A 20,867-nucleotide genomic window follows, 5' to 3' on the forward strand; every position below is an offset into this window, starting at 1 on the left:
CATTATTTATCTTTTCACTCTTGCACTTTCACTGAAAGATACGTATATACATTTGTAATAGGAGTGTCATAGAAAATATTAAATTCAAAGAAAATATTAAATTCAAACAAAAGACCGTTAATAGTGCCACCGATGATATTGAACTTGCCTTGAAAATCAATAGAAACTATTTTAATAAAATGTTTTGAACTGCACTTTAGAGGTTGACATTCGTTTGCATGCGTTCATTTGGTAACGTTTCATTCATTTTCTAATTTTCTTTTTGTTTGCTATTGTCAATTTAAAATACATGTATTTCTGAATGTGACCCAGACCCTATATATTTAGCACGATATGCATTTTGTCAACCAACAGAAAAAATATTGTACACCCTCTTCACTGTTTAATGCAACATGCACTGTACCTTATAGTGTTATTGAGTTACTCCGTGACCAAGGATTTATTGGTGGATTAGTAACACTTTAACATGTTTATATCGGTACTGCACGTGTTGGAATGTTTATATTTTTTTAATAACAAATACCTCTATAAACGTGTTATGGTGTTAATCGTGTAAATATGAAAATAAACGTGTTTTAATGTTTATTAAATGTTATCAGTTGTTCCGCAAATATATTCATCAGGATTGTCCATTAAAAAAGAAAAAAAAGTTATCAGTTGTTATTTTACAGATTTGCGTGATTTAGATATCATAATGCTAAAAATACATATACCCTACATGACACGGTATATAATTTTATATTTTGACTTTTTTCTTCCAGTGTTTTATGTGTGTTTCATGTATTAAAAAAGGGGGGGGGGGAGGAAAATATTTTTGGCTCGTCAAAAGGGGGAAGGGGCAAAGGTTTTTTGGCACTGCCAAAGGGGGGAGGGGTTAGCGATTTTTGGCAGACCACTTTGAGAATTCAACACCCCGGGGGTACACATAATTATTGCACAACCCCGAACCTTTGACCCATGATTTCATCCGATTATGATGTTATACATTCCTAACTCGTTTACCGAGAGGAGCAATTTGAGACAAGATACGATTGAATCGGTGTTTATTTTTTTAATTGGCCTCTGGGCATGAGATATTTGACCTAATTTACTCTATAACTCCAGAACTAAACACCCAAGTGCAATATGTCAATAAATTCTTTTATTTCTACTGATGATAAGAACAACTGGAGCTTACAATATCGTTATGAATTCGGCAGAGTGACGAATCGAGAATTTTGAGCAAATTGAGTTTTTGTATATTCAGGTTATCTTTTATTTCCACCAAAATTAATGGTAAATCTTACTCACTGACGTAGTTATTGAAATTTTGATTTGGCCGAATCGCGCGTAAGTGCGATAAATGAATTCGGCAGAGAGACGAATCGTATACTTAACTGTACAAATCATGTTGATCTATAGTATTTTATAGCGGGAAACCCCTAATTTTCTATATTACATGTCCTATACTAATATATTTGATACCAACGTATAGCTGTAGGTATCTTCTATCCAGTGATATCAAAATAAGTACAAACATTCCCCACATGATATTGCTGTGGTTTAATAATGTGAGTGCGCGCCCGTGAAATTGGAAAATCCCGGAAAATCCTACTCAAAATATAGGTCAATATTGTTATTTTTGCTTTAAAATCTTCGAATTTTTGCCAAATATTACAGGGATGACTATTTATAAGTTAAATCTACATAGCCTTAGGACAACCAGTAATTTCTACACAAAAGCCTCAAATCAAGAATGCGTGCTATGATTTCCACGTAGTTGAATGCGTATTCGACCTCTCTCTGCGCAGTGGTAGAGACATTTTGAAATAAAGCCGAATAGCTGTTAAAATGCGTTTTGAGGGATATATCGATTATTTCAGAACATGCAAGTATTGCCAATAATTCGTGTACATTCACTTCTATAATATACATTTCAATTGAGTGCTCACGAATGTTCTAAATTTTTAGAAGGACCAATGGAATGGTACCAAGATTTTCAAACGCCGTTTACTCAGAACAGTAATTTTGCGTATTCGGCACTTTGCCGTGTTCATAACGATATGATGTGATAGATATTCCATTATGACCTTCGATCCCTCGTGGGAAGCATAAAGGTATAGAAAATATTGATCAATTCTAGTTTTATCATTAAGGATGCCAAAAACATTGCCAAGTTAGTGGTTTCAAAACGTCCCGGCCATTGCGTTGGTGTTCTTTGCCTCATGTTCAAGCCAGAAGTATGTATGTAACAAATGTATGTCCTTTGTGAATAGAGCACAATGAGCCATTTACGAACATGACGAAAGACATATTACTGACTTGTACAGGTGCGAGGCAAATAAATAACATCAACTAAGTCAACCAGGATGTCTCGAAACTACCAAATTGCGACTTTATACTCTTTTCGTTGTAGCAGCTAACTTAAATATCACCACAGAGCGTCATGTACTAAATGTGTAATATGTTTGCGTATATTGGTACATCACCTGATCACTTTAAAACAAGAGACAAATGAGAGAAATGTCTATTTTGAATTGCCATCCAAGGACTTCAATGATTAAAAAAATCCGCAAGTAAGGAATTAACAAGGAATTAAGGAGGAGAGAAAGAGAGAATGCAATCATGACCGAGGGACAACAACACCACTTACAGAAACAACATATTGGACAGGAATAGCACAAGGTAAACGCAAATTGAGTATGGGAGCTTTACACAGTGGGTTAATGGTCAAAGTAATGGCTGTCTCCACCATTAAAGACACAATAAACATGGTAATGAATAGTAACATTCCTTTTGTTCATGAAATAGATGCATTTGTAGGATTGTAGAAATTAAACTTGATTAGATTTTTGATTGACAAATCCAAAAATACTCACTAGTTTTAGACTTTCGCCATCTTGGCTGATGGCTTCTTCAGAATGACCATTGGGATCCACTTTTCCCGCGGGATTGACCGCTGCTTCCGGCGATTTTCTCATCCCTCGGTGGCTTAGTTCTTATTAGTGGATCGTATACATGGTCTAGAGAGTAACTCCCGATGTCCCTGTTGACTGTTTTGTCCCCCCGCCTTCTATTCCAAATAGCTTCTCTGATCAAACGAGTTTGTTGGTTTCCATCTTTTCTAGTAACTTAGGCTCATCCCAATTGATAACATGGTTCTCGATTGCAATGTGGTCAGTTATCGCGGATTGTTCTGTTTTTTTCTGGTGTATTTCCTGTTTGCAACTTTTTCCGCATCTTTCTGATGTTCCTTTAGCCTTACTCCGAAAGGACGGCCCGTCTCGCCAATGTATGACTTGTCGCACCCTTTGCAACCAATCTCGTAGACGACCCCGCTGGTCTTGATGGAGTCGACCTTGTCCTTTGGGTGGACTAATAGTCTGTTGAGAGTATTATGCGGTTTCATTGCGACGGATATTTTGTGTTTGCGAAAAATTCTCTGTAGTTTTTCCGACAACCCTTCCACGTATGGAATTACCACCATGCCCTTAGTTTCTGTCTCCTGAGTGGTGTTCTTTTGCTCTTTGTTCTGCTTCACTTCCGCTTTACCTTCAACCTGTTGTTTCGCCTTATCAAACGCCCACTTTGGATACCCGCAATTGGTGACTGCCTTTCTGATTCTACTCTCTTCTTCCTCCTTATCCTTGTCTTCTGTCACGATGGCATGCATTCTGTCGAGCAATGTCCTTATGACGCCGATCTTTTGATGAAGTGGGTGCTGTGAATCAAAATTTAAGTATTGATCCGTATGAGTTTTCTTTCTGTAGACCAAGAGCTTTACTGTTCCACCTTCCTTTCTCACAATCAGCGTATCTAAGAAGGGGATCTTGCCCTCGCACTCTTCCTCGAAGGTAAACTTTATGTTACCTGTGGTGTCAACAGTGTTCAAGTGCTCCGTCAGTTGTTCTGTAGTGCCTTTCTTAATAATCTCCAGAACATCATCGACGTAACGACGCCATAGCCGGGGTTTACATTCTAGCGGTGCGGTAGCGACGGCCTTCTTCTCCAACCACTCCATGAAAAGGTTAGCGATTATTGCGCTAACCGGACTACCCATTGCTGCGACGAATCTTTGTCGGTAGATCACCCCTCTGAATGTGAAGTATGTAGTTGTTAAGATGAACTCTAGTAAGTCCATGATGTCACTAACAGTAAGATTTGTCCTATTATTTAGCGTTGTGTCCTCTTCTAGTCTTTCTCTTATGATCGCCATTGTCTTTTGAATAGGTGTGTTTGTGAATAAGGCGACTACGTCATGGCTGTTGAAAATTTCGCCGTCCTCCTCGAGAACACCGGATGATCTACTAATAAGAACTAAGCCACCGAGGGATGAGAAAATCGCCGGAAGCAGCGGTCAATCCCGCGGAAAAAGTGGATCCCAATGGTCATTCTGAAGAATCTATCAGCCAAGATGGCGAAAGTCTAAAACTAGTGAGTATTTTTGGATTTGTCAATCAAAAATCTAATCAAGTTTAATTCCTCTTGTTTGTCAGCTTTATTTGTCTATATAAATATTTCAGTTTAAACACAGCTAGGTCACGTTCCACTCCGATCTATTAAAAAAAAGTTGCTTGAAGCAAGGCAATGTCAATTCCCAGTTCAGAGGAAAGCGGTTGTGATATGCTTGCCACTGTTATAGTACAGCGAAGCCTTTTACATTTCATTCATCAACATAAACCTTTCAGGGATTTGATAATGTAAAAATAATGGCGAAACTAATATTCTTGTTTTTACCATAATAATATAATAAATATAGTACATAAATTCACTAAAAAGTGGTTCTTTTAATTTTCTGTAGATATTATGATATCAAACGTATGGCCAAAAAGGCCCACTTTGGTGGCGTAGTGAGCTTTGTCCAAAAGTTTGGGGGAAATATCAAAAATACTGGCTGTGCCTTTGTTAGACAATGATGTTCTGTTCACAATAATAGATAAGTTGAAAAATCAAGCGTTATCCAGGAAATTGTCTGTATTATCGGCCCATTGTTCCTTGCCCGGTAATATTCGCGCGAATCATGTTATGTTCAGAGCTTTTAAAACTCGGTCGTATGCAGTTCGCTCAAGCACATCAGTAAGTCATGCAGTCCCTTTGTGCCTCATTATTTGTGTAGCCTTGATCAATAAGACAATGTAATGCACATCTCGCTTCCTGTATAACATGATAAGTGGCATTTTTACAACTTCATAATGAAGATATTGGATGATTTTGATTAGTTTTATGATTCTTCTATCACGTTTTAATCACGGAGGTTCTATAATTAGAAGTTAAGATACTTTGCACAGTGATGAATTTACAGCTACCTGACCCTTTGTTACAGTGAATGATGAATGAAACTATTCCAAACAAATTACTTCTCAAAATCATTTTGAACTAATCAGTTTAATTACGTTTGTGCTCAAGTAAGTTTATATCTGTATAAGCTGTATTTTAAGGGGGTACTACACCCCTCAATAAATTTCATGTGTCAATTTTTGCATTTTTCTCAAAAACTAATAACTCAGTGGTAAAAAAAGTTATGTATATTATAGAGGCATGGAATCCAATTTGTGACTATTTTTGCATTTTTCTCAAAAATTAATTTCACACTGGTAACAAAAGTTATGTATATTATTGGGGCAAGGAATCCAATTACTACACTGGAATTTCAGTGACCCGACCCAAGACAAACGGTTTGTTATTTATGATCAGAAATAAGGTACCGCTAGGATGTACCTCGGTTCTTAACGTATACTGAACCGCTTGTCTTGAGTCACTGAAATTTCAGTGTAGTAATTGGATTCCTTGCCCCAATAATATACATAACTTTTGTTACCAGTGTGAAATTAATTTTTGAGAAAAATGCAAAAATAGTCACAAATTTACCACATGGGTGTAGTACCCCCTTAATGTAATACATTTTTAAATGAATTTGGGTAAAAGGTGATTTTGGCCTTGAGTCAGTACGACTCGTAACAAACGTGACAAGATTTCCAACTCATTATTTGATCAAATTACCAATTTCATTTTGACAATATTCTGTTAAGTCCCCCTCTGACAAGACAAACTAATAAAATTTGACTTTTTGGGTCATATTTGACAAGTCAAACTACTCAAAAACTACTCCAACTCATTATTTGAAAAGATAATACCCATTTGATTTTGACAAGATTCTATTGAGTCCCCTCTGACAAGACAAACTATTCAAATTTGACTTTTTGGGTCATATTTGAAAAGACAAACAGAGGCAATATCGCAATGTTTTGATATCCGCCGACATCATGAACATTTATACCTGACGATAATTGCGTTGAATCGTAAGTAGACGAAATAAATGGGGGATGAGTCAACACGTTGCAGTTATCACTTTATTTCAACCTTTGGTCATGAAGTCTCACCAGGATATATCGAATATAAAAACAAAACCAAAAGAAAATTAACTACCTATATTTTGAAAACATAATGAATATAATTATTGAAACATATAAAATTATAACGAATATATATATATATATATATACTTTCGAACATGCAGAAACACAAAAACACATCGAGGTCGAACAAAAGTCTTTTAGGGTGGGTTTTTTGAAGGGCGGCTTTGGAGTTGTCTTGTCTAGCCTCGAAGGTGTCAGACCCGGCATAACGATTTCGCAAATCGCAGGTTTTATTTCTGTAAGTTTACAGTTTTTCCCTTATGTTTGGGGCGGCTTAGTAAGCCCTATGCGTATATAAGGCGACCTTGAGGCTACTAAGCCTCCTCTAGAATCCGTATTTCTTGAACGTAAATTCGATCATAGCCTTAGTAGCCAAGTAGACTAAACACTTGACAGTCGCGTCCCTTTTTACAAGCTAATTGTTTGTATAGGTAGTTGGATGTATATTTTGAATGTGTTGCCGTCTAACATGCGTTGCCAATAGCGGTTAACATATATAGGGAAGCGTTGGAACAGCAGGCGATTGCTACGGCTCCACTCGGTTGTAGACTGAAATCGTGGCTTCGTTACGTGGATGATTGTGTTAGAAGTTATAAACAAAGAAAACGTTCAGCAGCTGACTGACCCAACAATTGGGTTGACAATTCTTGATCCATCAAGTTTACGTTTAAGCAAGAATCGCAAGGAAATCTATCTTTTCTGGATACATTGATTGTGAGGAGAGAATACGGTTCAGTCAAGCTTGTGGTCTATACCGCAAACCAACGCACACTGACCAATACCTAAATTACCAGTCTCATCACCCTCTACATCAAAATCTTGGGGGTAATACGATCATTGTACTATAGGAGGGAATTTACGTTCAAAAAATCCGGATTGAGTGAAGAATTGGGTTTTGGCTAGGCCTAGTAGCCTCAAGGTTTCCTTTAGACTAAGGCTTACTATAATACGAAGCCGACTGTCGAGAAACTTACCCTTAAAAAGGCTTTAACAGCACCAGATAGACATATCGCTTTTGAACAGCATTTCGCAAACTCTCTATAATCTACCTCTAACATCATAATATGTAATAAACTAGCTTCTACAAAGGGATGCGGCTGTCAGGCGTTAAGCCTGCAAGACTGCAAAATTAATACTAAATTAAATTAACGTTCAAGAAATCTGGTTAGAGTGAAAACTTAGGCTTCGAGAGCGGGCTCGGCTTAGTAGCATAAAGGTCGCCTAAGCCCGGCGCATGATGCTTACTAAGCTGCCTGTCGAGAAACCCACGTTTAGTGACTTCCCGACTTTCTCCGTATTAATGATTCGTAAAACCATAATTAACAAAATCGATTGTCCCCCTTAAAATGCGTATTTGGTATAAATATTTTCATAATTTTTATCATTAGATTTTTTAGCTTTCTGATCCCTGGATGGCGGGATCAGGATTTTGCCCATCATTTCGCCATCTTCAAGAGTCTCCGGTAAAGGCACGTTTCTGGTTTCGGGTAGCAAAAACGTCAGGCCACCTGCTACAATTGCAATGATACCGAATATGTTAAGTGGCAAGTATGGACTGATGTCATTCTGAAAAAAAAACCCCAACAAAAACATAAATGAAGATAAAGCTATATAAATCCCAGCAAACACAAAACGTTTTCGACATCATTCGCAAAAGGCTATAAAAGGTTGTCAGAAAACGTTTAAATGTCGGGTTATATAAAGGGTATATTAAGAGTATAAAACGTTTTCATAACCTTAAAAAAACATTTTTGATAATCTACTGTTCAGCAAACAAAAATGTTTTACAGAAAACGTTTAAATGTCGGGTTATATAAAGGGTATAAAAACGTTTTAATAACATTCCAAAAACATTCTTGAAAACTTGATACAAAACATTCTAAACAGAATGTTATTTTGGGGTTGAAAAAATATTTTGCGAAAAATGTTTGCCTGAAATATTTTCAATAACGTTTTATAAACGTTTTCATGACCTTTTACCCGACATTTATATGTTATTAAGGGAACTGGAATGAGCGTTTATGGCGTTTCGACAGTATTTTTTATGGGACATGAGAGCACCTCAGACGTATCGAGTTGCATTCTGAATACGAAGCATGTCTTTCTAATATCAAATAATTTTCATTTTTTGAAAATCACGATATAATACAAATTTCATGACAAATTATAAAAATTTGATATTTTTCAAATTTTTGATATATAACAGTCCTCGAAGTAAATTTTATAAATCTAACGATATATTCTTAAAATGTGTATGTAGCTGGGAGGAAAAGCCGACGATCAATTGAAAATTTTGACCTTTCATATTCAAGATATGGATTTTTCCCCAAAAAGACCTAATTTTTTTTTTTTAGTGTTTTGGGGAAAAATTCATATCTTCAATACGAAAGGTCAAAATTTTCAATTGATCGTCGGCTTTTCATCCCACCTACATACACTTTTTAAAGTGTATCATCAGATTTGAAAAGTTTACTTCGAGTACTGTTAAATATTAAAAATATCAAATTTTAATGATTTGTCATAAAATGTGTATTACATTGCGAATTTCAAAAATCAAAATTATTTGATATCAGAAGGCCATTCTTCGTATTCAGAATGCAATTCGATATGTCTGATGTGCTCTAATGTCCCACAATAAATACTGTCCAAACGTTCATACCCCAGCCCTTAAAAGGTTTTGAAAAAAACATTTTAAGAACATTTCAGTGTTTGCTGGGTTCAAATATTGTAACATAATGTTATTTAAGTATTGACACAATATTTGGCAAAAATGTTTACAAAAATAGTTTACAATAATATTTTTTGAAAACATTTAAAAATATTGTTGCAGTGTGTTTTCATACAAAACGTTTTAAAACGTTTTCATGACCTTTATATAACCCGACATTTTAATGTTATTAAAACGTTTTTACCTAAACCAAAAGCCAAAATATAACCTATTTAAAACGTTTTTAAAACGTTTTTGTGTTTGCTGGGATACTGGTGATACTGGCTTCCAAGTACGGATACCTCATACTCCCAAAAATAGCTATTATGTCATATTAATTATGTCTATACCATAGCAAACAGTAATAATTCTTACGTTTTTCTTTATTTATATGGCTTTCAAATTTTATGGTGTTAAAAAAATTCACTCGCCAGATTTTTTTGATAAAGATCCCCTTTTGTTGAAAAATACTATTTTTGAATTTTTGATTTTAGGGAAATTTGAAAACATCTTTAACATCAAACAGAGACACTTGATTAAAAAGACCGACGAGAGACTCTTTTTTTTATATTTAAGAATCTTTCATATGACATCTTATTTAATAAATATTGGACCTTTGGTTAGCCAAACAAATGCTTGAATTTTGCAATTCAGTGTTTCTAAAAAACATCAGAAAAATATAAGAAAGTACTACAGTTTTAAAAATCCATCTCATTCTGACCAAAATATCACTACCATTATTAAGTAGCCTTTTTGAATTTAAAACAGTTTTATACAAATGTTATAAAGATGAGAAAATTAAATTTAAGAAATTTATCTGTTTATCATACTCATATCTATAGTCAACAACAGGCCAAAACAACTCCCTTTACGAGGGTCGGTCAGTATGAAATTAGAGTTGACTTGTAACGCCATATGGATTATTTTCGTGTCATTTCTTCATAAACACTGTACCTTTGTCTTTCAAGCAAGACATGTAAAATAATTATATCATACACTTCATTACGTAACAGCATTAGCATAATATCAGTGGTCTATAGTCACTGGCTGAAAATGAGTCGTTTTTGTTAAAAGAAATAAGAGGCTGAAATGAGGTATTGTTGTATATTTTAGATTTTCTCTGGAATTAAAGTATGGAGAGTGCTGCCTTTTGGAATAGTAGTAGAACATAAACTTTCAGCTCATAAGTCATCTTTGTCGTACTGGAAATATTTTAGTTGTTTATATATAAAGTGTGGTCAAATGTGACGTGTCATGTCAAAAATTTTGAGGTTTTTACATATCTTAAATATAGAGATATTTTGCTCCACAACGCTGTTTCCCCAATGAAATAGGACATTCCTAAGCGCAGATATTGAGATCGTAAGTTAAGGTATTATAAAATTGGAAATTGAGATATCGGCCTTTAAAAATATTATTGAGAATGTTGAGAGTAGGATTTACCTTGAAACGTGTCTCAAAAAATACAAGATGTCAGTTATATTCTGGTCTGAAACTATCAGACAATATTTTTAACATCAATAATATCACAAATTCGCAACAAACCCAAATTGTGAAAAATTCACCCGGGCAGATTTTTGGCTATTTCTCCATTTACGATCCTGCCCAAAAGTGTCTGCTTTTGACATGACACGTCACAAATATGCGTCACTTTTGACAAAAATAAGGCTTTTCTTATTGCCAACAATAGCAAACGTGGAAATGTATTTTCTTTGCCAGTTCTGTTGACTAATCCCCAAACATTAAAACGGAAGTTTCCCTAGAAAATAATTGAATCCGTGATTAAAATATAACTGTTATTGTACTGTTATTACATTTATACATGAATTATTAAATTTCTATTTACATAGCATTTTGAAATATTTTAAGCCCTATTTACATGAAATTTGCAATTTTCATACATTTCCAGCATGTTGTATCTGTCATCCCACTAGTAGTACAGGGCACTATATAATTAGGTTTGGGATTGCTGTTGCTACATTAGTGGAAACAATGTTTTTTGGCATCTTTAATCATGAAATGATGCAGATTTCCATTTTTCTATGCCCTGTGACTCACACGAGGGGTCGAAGGTCTGAGTGGACCAAAACTTAAAAATAGTCCCATCATGTTGTAATGTATCTCAAATTGTTACTCTCAGTTTTATCATTTGAGGTGTAAAGATGCCAAAAACATTGGTTCCACTAATGTAGCAAAACTAGATGCTAACTCAAAAATCTCCCGATAGCGCCCTGTACTACAGTAAGCCAAAAAATGAAGGTACCAGTTATGTTCACCCCTTGCGTATCCTAAACAAAGACAGATATGTCATAATTGGAACCAGCAGCCAATAGCTGCATCTTTTAGCTCGAATTTAAGACCTCGTTTGTTGAAATTGTTCAAGAAATAAAGATATGACGATCCAAAAACCCAAGGAAGATGCCAATGTAAAAGTTGCAGTTTGCTACATTGCGTGCCCTATTGATTTGCACACAATGCGTTCACGAACAAGGGAACCAGCGCCGTGCTTCCATTGATTAACACGTTAAAATTAGCGTCGTGCTTTCATTCATTAGAACCTGAGACTAGTCAGATTAGAACACAAAAGTGCAACTTTTGATTTCGCTTCTTTATTAGGTTTTAGACCACCGTTTCTTTAATTTTCAACCAATTTCAACAAATGAGGTCTTAAATCAGAGCTAAAGAGTACAGGTATTGGCTGCTTGTTTTAATTTTGACATATTTCTCTTTATATAGGATATACAGGGGTGAACACAACTGGTACCTTAATTTTTTGGCTTACTGTATATGTATGCGCAGGGTTTTGTTGATTTGCATCAGTTATCATTGTACTGAGTACTAGCTTCCCTTAAGTTGTTGAAGTTCATATTCAAAGACGTCTCATTTCCACCCAAATTTAATGCCCAAAACTAGCCATATGCACCATGTACCTTTGCTGTAATTTAAAAGGGCCGCCTTTTTTGCGTGATTTGGCAGTGTCCATATGGAGTATTGATTGTATTACATGTGTTGTTTGAAAGATATTTTTGATTGTGATCATAGAGAAATTCTATGACAATAATCCTCTCATCACATAGTGACCGACCCTCGTACAAAGACGATTGTGATTTTCCAATAATACAATTATGGCCGAAAGGGTTTTCTCATTAATTTGCGTGGCAATGATACTTACCAAACGAACAATGAAAGGCGCGGCCATTGCGCCAACTCGAGACAAGCCTGACAAAAGTCCGTTAGCTGCAGAACTGATGAAGAAATAGATATTTTAAGTTCGAGCATTATTGAGGCTGTAAGACCGCCCTCACGCTGTTTAACAGTTCAAACGGCGCTGATTGACGGGTGAACTGAACAGCCAGTTGATTTAAAATAATTAAGCAACTGGTTTAAAATTCTTAAACAATATTTTAATCATTTATGCTGTTCAATTCAGCGCTGTTAAAACTTTTAAACAGCGTATAACATATCAGTTTTAACCACCATTTATAAGTGGGAGGTGGTGGCCTAAATGAATAAGGCGTCCGTCTAGTGATTGGAAGGTCGTGGGTTCGAATCCCATACCCGGCACATTCCCTTGCCTTTTCTCAAGTTGGGTTGTATGCCGGGCGGGATTTGTGTTTATATGTTGTCTTGTTTAATTGTAACACTTTGGGTTGGTAAACTGCTCTTTCGTTCTTATCAATTATATCTTTATATTATTATGTTTATATGTTCTTGTGGAGGATGCGTAGCCCATTACCTTCTGTCTTGTATTATACTGGGAAAACGATTAAGCATCAGCAGTTCTGTATTTGCGTAATATCTGTTTGTGTGTATTGTATACCTCGACTGCCTACATTAGTAGCAAGTTTTAACCACCGTTTATCAGTGTGAGCTGTTGGTGAGATAAGGCGTCCATCTACCATACTGCAGTTACTGTCCGTTTTCCTATACACAATACACAGTGCTCTTTCCCATTGACGCGTGACCTTTACAAATAGCCCTACGTTAACAGTATGGGGATATGACTAGTTAACGTCGCTGTGTGAAAAATAACCGGCCAATATTAAAAGTACTCTTCTAAAGTTCTAGAAAATATAGTTTTTAACATGTCCTAAATTTTAGCTAATTTAGATGTTTGGAAATATTCGTACTTTGGTGTTTTAGTTAATGTTATAGGTAATAGTACATTGCCTAGTTAACGTCGCTGTGTGAAAAATAACCGGCCAATATTAAAAGTACTCTTCTAAAATTCTAGACAATATAGTTTTGTAACATGTCCTAAATTTTTAGCTAATTTAGGTGTTTGGAGAGGGTCGTACTTTTGTGTTTTAGGAAGGACATGTAAACGACAGATAACACCAAAAATATGAAGAAATTATTTCCAAACCGTGTTAAGTCAAAAATCATTATGTTGCTCATTTTCAAGAATGCTGGTTTACAAAAAGCACGCCATTGTCTGATTTCGTGAACAAAGCCACACATAACATTGTTTCCTTTCGTTTCCTTTATAATCGGTTACCCAACTGAAGCTATGAATACCAGCTTTATTGCGATATCGCACATGAAAACAGTCACTTGTGCACAACCAGAGAAGATCCGATTTAATCAGTTGAGCTGTTTCAATGAGTGTTATCTTGGTTTAATAGCTTTTAATGGGGTTAAGTCCTGCAAAGGTCGAGATGAATTCTACTGTAGACATGACTGCATCATGCATGGTCTAGTGATCGGAAGGGCGTGGGTTTGAATCCCATACCCGACGCATTCCCTTGCTTTTTTCAAGTTGGGTTGTATGCCAGGCGGGATTTGTATTAATTTGTTGTCTTGTTTAATTGTAACACTTGGTAAACTGCTCTTACGTTCTTATCAATTATATCCAGTTTCCTCTTGTAGCGAGCAATCGTTCCCCATTATGTTTATATGTTCTTGTGGAGGATGCGTAGCCCATTACCTTCTGTCTTGTATTATACTGGGGAAACGATTAAGCATCAGCAGTTATGATCTGCTGTACATCTGTATTTGCGTAATATCTGTTTGAGTGTATTGTATACCTCGACTGCCTACATAAGTTTTAACCACCGTTTATCAGTGTGAGCTGTTGACCTACAATCAAGTGCAAATTTCCCTGGGACACTTGTTCATATTTCGCGCCCTCTGTTCAATAAAACCGGTCATATGAAGTTCACCATGTGATATTTTATTTGTATAGTTTCCAACCTATTTCGAATCCCCTCCTCCCCACCAACCAATGTTGGAGCAAAAATATAGGCCATTTAAAAAATGAGGCGTTTGGTATACAACATTGAATAAGGGGTGCGGGGAGGGTCATTGAACTATGAAAGTGTCCCAGCAAATTTGCACTTGATTGTATAGGGGATGCGAAAAAATAATCTATTAATATCAATAAAATCGCCATAACTCTCGAACGCGTTGCTCGATTTTCATAATTTTTTCAGTGATGTCAAGTTAATTTCATTATGCATTACATGATTAGCCAATTTTTTAAAAAATTTATTAAAATAAACATTTTTTTGAATATCTAACCCTGCAATGCATGCATTTTTCAAGGAATATTTGACACATTGATTGCTTATATTAGAGTGGACATATACATTCTCCTTTGGTAGAATTTACAAACATAATAAAAGCAAACCAAATAAGAAATTAAGAAAATATAGAAATAAATAGAACAGAATCATGATGTTTGTCTCATCATTGATCTTTCAAACTCATTACCCTATTTCAAATGCTATTATCGGAATGCACGTTAAACTCTTTAATATAGGCCTTCAACTACCCATCACAGAAACGCTAATTCAACGTAACAATGCCATGCCAAAAGTGTATATACAATTATATACAATTACACATTTTAAATGTGCTTATTATTGGTATTCAAAAATAAAAAGAGATAAAGAGCAGGATTTAAAAGTAAACATATCGGCGACAATGAGCTTCGAACCGTAGCCCTCATGATCAGAAGGCAGTAAGCAAACCACTACACTATGGTTGAGCTGTTGTTATTCATGCGAATTTATTTATAACAAGGATAACAAGAATTAATGACGCAATAACGGTCTACCAGAATAATATAACTTAAAAAGTAATATATATTTATTTAACATTATGGTAGACCGTGCTCATTTGGCTTAAATGGAGGAATAATTACCAATAAACATATCAAAGTTAGGAAGGTATGTATAATGTGACCGTGTATATTCAAAATATACGTTAGATAAATGCTGAATACGACCAAAACATGAGTTTTAATGAATGATTCCATTGGATCGAAGCTCGATAACACAATACAGTAGCATTGCAATGATAGGATTAAATACGCTGAAATCGAGTGCAATTGTCATCAGTCTCCCGGTGGCATATAGTTACTGGCTTTGCTTCTCGACCCCGAGATCTCGAGTTCGAATCCATGTAATGCTATTTTTCTTTCTTTCTTTCTTTTTTATTCTTTTTTCTTTCTTTCTTTCTTTTTTTTTTTTTTTTCTTTTTTTCTTTCTTTCTTTCTTCTTTTTTTTTTTTTTTCTTTTTTCTTTTATGTTGCCAATTTACATTTACATTTATCAATGAACTAAAGGGAAACAATTGTTTTGTTTTATGATTTTTTTTGTTATTTCAGTAGGTATTTTTAACTGATTGTACTCTATATTTCCAATATGATTTAATTTTGATTAGTTTTGAATTGTTTTAAAAGTGAATTTTGAGATAATGCGCTTATAATAGCAATCATGTGTCAAATATGCCTTAAATAATGCATATATTACAGCGTTTTGATACCTAAAAATATTTAGTTTTACAAAAAATGACAATTAAAGTAACCAAAATATGCGCAATGTTATTTGTTTTAAATTAGTGAAAAAATCATGTCAATCGAGCAACGCGTTTGCGAGTTATGGTAATTTTACTGAAAGTAATAGATTATTTTTGTCTTCTTCAATACAATCAAGTGCAAATTTCCTGGGACACTTGTTCATATTTCGCGCCCTCTGTTCAATAAAACCGGTCATATGAAGTTCACCATGTGATATTTTATTTGTATAGTTTCCAACCTATTTCGAATCCTCCTCCCCCACCAACCAATGTTGGAGCAAAAATATAGGCCATTTAAAAAATGAGGCGTTTGGTATACAACATTGAATAAGGGGTGCGGGGAGGGTCATTGAACTATGAAAGTGTCCCAGCAAATTTGCACTTGATTGTATAGGGATGCGAAAAATAATCTATTAATATCAATAAAATCGCCATAACTCTCGAACGCGTTGCTCGATTTTCATAATTTTTTCAGTGATGTCAAGTTAATTTCATTATGCATTACATGATTAGCCAATAAAAAAAAAATTTATTAAAATAAACATTTTTTTTGAATATCTAACCCTGCAATGCATGCATTTTTCAAGGAATATTTGACACATTGATTGCTTATATTAGAGTGGACATATACATTCTCCTTTGGTAGAATTTACAAACATAATAAAAGCAAACCAAATAAGAAATTAAGAAAATATAGAAATAAATAGAACAGAATCATGATGTTTGTCTCATCATTGATCTTTCAAACTCATTACCCTATTTCAAATGCTATTATCGGAATGCACGTTAAACTCTTTAATATAGGCTTTCAACTACCCATCACAGAAACGCTAATTCAACGTAACAATGCCATGCCAAAAAGTGTATATACAATTATATACAATTACACATTTTAAATGTGCTTATTATTGGTATTCAAAAATAAAAAAGAGATAAAGAGCAGGATTTAAAAGTAAACATATCGGCGACAATGAGCTTCGAACCGTAGCCCTCATGATCAGAAGGCAGTAAGCAAACCACTACACTATGGTTGAGCTGTTGTTATTCATGCGAATTTATTTATAACAAGGATAACAAGAATTAATGACGCAATAACGGTCTACCAGAATAATATAACTTAAAAAGTAATATATATTTATTTAACATTATGGTAGACCGTGCTCATTTGGCTTAAATGGAGGAATAATTACCAATAAACATATCAAAGTTAGGAAGGTATGTATAATGTGACCGTGTATATTCAAAATATACGTTAGATAAATGCTGAATACGACCAAAACATGAGTTTTAATGAATGATTCCATTGGATCGAAGCTCGATAACACAATACAGTAGCATTGCAATGATAGGATTAAATACGCTGAAATCGAGTGCAATTGTCATCAGTCTCCCGGTGGCATATAGTTACTGGCTTCGCTTCTCGCACCAGAGATCTCGAGTTCGAATCCATGTAATGCTATTTTCTTTTTTATTTTTTATTATTTTTGTCTTTCTTTCTTTTTTTCTTTCTTTCTTTCTTTCTTTCTATCTTTCTTTTTTTCTTTCTTTTTTTTTTTTTTTTTTTTTTTTTTTTTTTACATTTACATTTATCAATGAACTAAAGGGAAACAATTGTTTTGTTTTATGATTTTTTTTTTGTTATTTCAGTAGGTATTTTTAACTGATTGTACTCTATATTTCCAATATGATTTAATTTTGATTAGTTTTGAATTGTTTTAAAAGTGAATTTTGAGATAATGCGCTTATAATAGCAATCATGTGTCAAATATGCCTTAAATAATGCATATATTACAGCGTTTTGATACCTAAAAATATTTAGTTTGACAAAAAATGACAATTAAAGTAACCAAAATATGCGCAATGTTATTTGTTTTAAATTAGTGAAAAAATCATGTCAATCGAGCAACGCCTTTGCGAGTTATGGTAATTTTACTGAAAGTAATAGATTATTTTTGTCTTCTTCAATACAATCAAGTGCAAATTTCCTGGGACACTTGTTCATATTTCGCGCCCTCTGTTCAATAAAACCGGTCATATGAAGTTCACCATGTGATATTTTATTTGTATAGTTTCCAACCTATTTCGAATCTCCTCCCTCCCCCCCCAACCAATGTTGGAGCAAAAATATAGGCCATTTAAAAAATGAGGCGTTTGGTATACAACATTGAATAAGGGGTGCGGGGAGGGTCATTGAACTATGAAAGTGTCCCAGCAAATTTGCACTTGATTGTAGTGATCGGAAGAGCGTGGGTTTGAATCTCATGCCGACATATTTCCTTGCTGTTTTGTTTTCAAGTTGGGTTGTATGCCGGGCGGGATTCGTTGTCTTGTTTAAGGGATCTAAAATGAGCGTTTATTGCGTTTCGACAGTATTTTTGTGGGTTATGAGCACCTCAGACCTATCGAATTGCATTCTGAATACGAAGCATGTCTTTCTGATATCAAATAATTTTAATTTTTTGAAAATCACAATATAATACAAATTTTATGACAAATTATAAAAAATTGATATTTTTCAAATTTTTGATATATAACAGTCCCCGAAGTAAATTATATAAATCTAATGACATATTCTTAAAGTGTATGTAGCAGGGAGGAAAAGCCGACGGTCAATTGAAAATTTTGACCTTTCATATTGAAGATATGGATTTTTTCCCAAAAAGACCTAATTTTTTTGGGTGTTTTGGGAAAAAAAATCCATATTTTCAATACGAAAGGTCAAATTTTTCAATTGATCATCGGCTTTTCATCCCACCTGCATACACTTTAAGTATAGATCATCAGATTTATAAAGTTTACTTCAAGTACTGTTAAATATCAATTTTAATGATTTGCCATAAAATGTGTATTAAATTGCGAATTTCAAAAATCAAAATTATTTGATATCAGAATGACATTCTTCGTATTCAGAATGCAATTCGATATGTCTGATGTGCTCTAATGTCCCAAAATAAATACTGTCCAAACGTTCATACCCCAGCCCTTAATTGTAACACTTTGGGTTAGTAAACTGTTCTTTCTTTCTAATTAATTATCATTTTAAAGTATTATACTTCCATCAGGTCTTTACTTATGGCATCAGTCCAATTCTATTGACTTCTTGTTTTTGACAATGTGGTTATTTTCTGATGTATCTTTCATCTAGCATACCCGTAATCAAACTTAGGTTCTATGTATTTTTATTTAATCGACAATAGGAAAATCATAATATTTACCGTACACCGGTGGGGAACACTTCAGGTGTATAGACAACGATACCTCCCCATGTGTAAGAAATACCAAATTTGCCAATCATTGCAAATGTTGCTATTGCTTTTGTCAGATCAGTACCATAAGCTGAAATACACAAGACATAAAAATACATATAGATATCAACAGCTCATTTTGTTTTGGCGCTTTTCCCCAGGTTTGATCATGGTCATTTAGTTAAATAAAGTACGATCTTTTAACATTTTCAAAGTTAATTTTTGGCATTATACAGGCTTAAAAGTACTCCCCTAAAATTTCAAATCATTTCTTTGCATAACTTGACATGCAATTTATTGGTTTGAAAAAATAACAAATCTGTGAATAGAGGAACCGTTTTTGTACCCTCTAATTTCTTTGGTCAAAAATAATCACATTTTCAATATTGATGCTTTCAGAAAAAGTTGCACTTTCAACATCCCATACATGTACAAAACGTTATGATTAATTTAATTGTTTTGTTTTTTCTTTATCTTGTTTTTTCTTTACCAGTTGTTTCAACTGATAAAATCACTGGGGAGAAGAAAATGAGTTCTCCATGTATAAAGTATGTTAAGACTGCGTATCTCTTATATTGCTATTTATTAACCTTCCCCTCCTTTAATGACCTATTTCCACTATCTTCATATAGATTTTACATGCATAATTGAAATGTTTTACAAATTAATAGCTGGGACTCTGTCAACCAGTGTGTCATCAGAGAATTTAACTAAACCACATTAATAAAAACATATTTTTGGCCGAAGCTTACCAGTTGTGTTTGGTATCCAAGCTGTAAAGACACATGCAATACCAGCAACAAGAAGTGACAGAGCAGTTGTAAGTTTACGACCACCAAAACTGCAATATACATCAGTAAAGCATGATAAATTAAGACCGAATCTGATTCGTGATTGGTATAACACTCTTTCTGAAATAGTATTGCTTTTAATTAACATTTACTATTTTGAGACCTCATAATTAATATGAATGAATGTTTGATGCATCGTATTATTTACTCATGGGGCCCGTTTTTGTGTCTTGCATGAATGTCGTCTAATTTTGCTTTATTTTTCTGTCTCATATAAGGGGTCAATCAGTCAGTACTTTTAGCATGGCGTCCAAACATTTCTGACAAGTTTATCAGAAAACCGAAAAGAAACCCGAAACTTGGAATCCGAAATAATTTTAGAGAAACCCGCAAGTTTCAAGTTGGTTTTTTATAGTAGCTATCATGTTTATTATGCGTTATTCCTCTTGTTTTATTTTCCAGGCATGTATTAAATAAATAAAATAAACCAAACATCAGGAATAATTACCTGTAATTACGATCTAAACAGGCATGCAAAACAGTTAAAAAACGAGTCCAAACATTCGTTGTACTATTTTAAAGTCATGAGATGATGATAACATAATGATGATAATAGCTGCAGATCTGTTATCCACAGAAAACATTTCAAGACAGCACTATCGATTTTCGTCACGCATTATGGGTCGGTCAATGCTATTACTTGAGTGGCTTTCGAGTACTCTCGACGAGTGTAAATAATCAATTTCTCGCATGAAAGGGACACTTGAGTGGTAATACTGTACGCGTGTTTGTTGGCCATACCCGAACAAGTTATCGGTCTTCAATCAAATGAAACCTTAGCGTAAAATCATCTTCTCATTACTGAAAGAATTATTACTCAAACCTGCAACACCTTTCGGGTATCTCTTTCGGTTTTCTGATAGACGTA

General features: G+C 34.4%; 1 protein-coding gene and 1 pseudogene across 1 annotated transcript; both read right to left on the bottom strand.

Moving 5' to 3' along the window:
* Positions 1-3,160: 3,160 nt before the first annotated feature.
* Positions 3,161-4,195, bottom strand: LOC140154774 (uncharacterized). Its single transcript, XM_072177340.1, has one exon. It carries the CDS (start codon positions 4,193-4,195, stop codon positions 3,161-3,163), a length of 1,035 nt encoding a protein of 344 aa, XP_072033441.1.
* Positions 4,196-6,524: 2,329 nt separating this feature from the next.
* LOC140156070 (solute carrier family 22 member 3-like) overlaps positions 6,525-20,867 on the bottom strand; it is a 30,548-nt pseudogene continuing 16,205 nt past the window's right edge.

The sequence above is a fragment of the Amphiura filiformis genome, chromosome 6 (assembly GCF_039555335.1).
Source record: "Amphiura filiformis chromosome 6, Afil_fr2py, whole genome shotgun sequence".
Classification (NCBI taxonomy): domain Eukaryota; kingdom Metazoa; phylum Echinodermata; class Ophiuroidea; order Amphilepidida; family Amphiuridae; genus Amphiura; species Amphiura filiformis.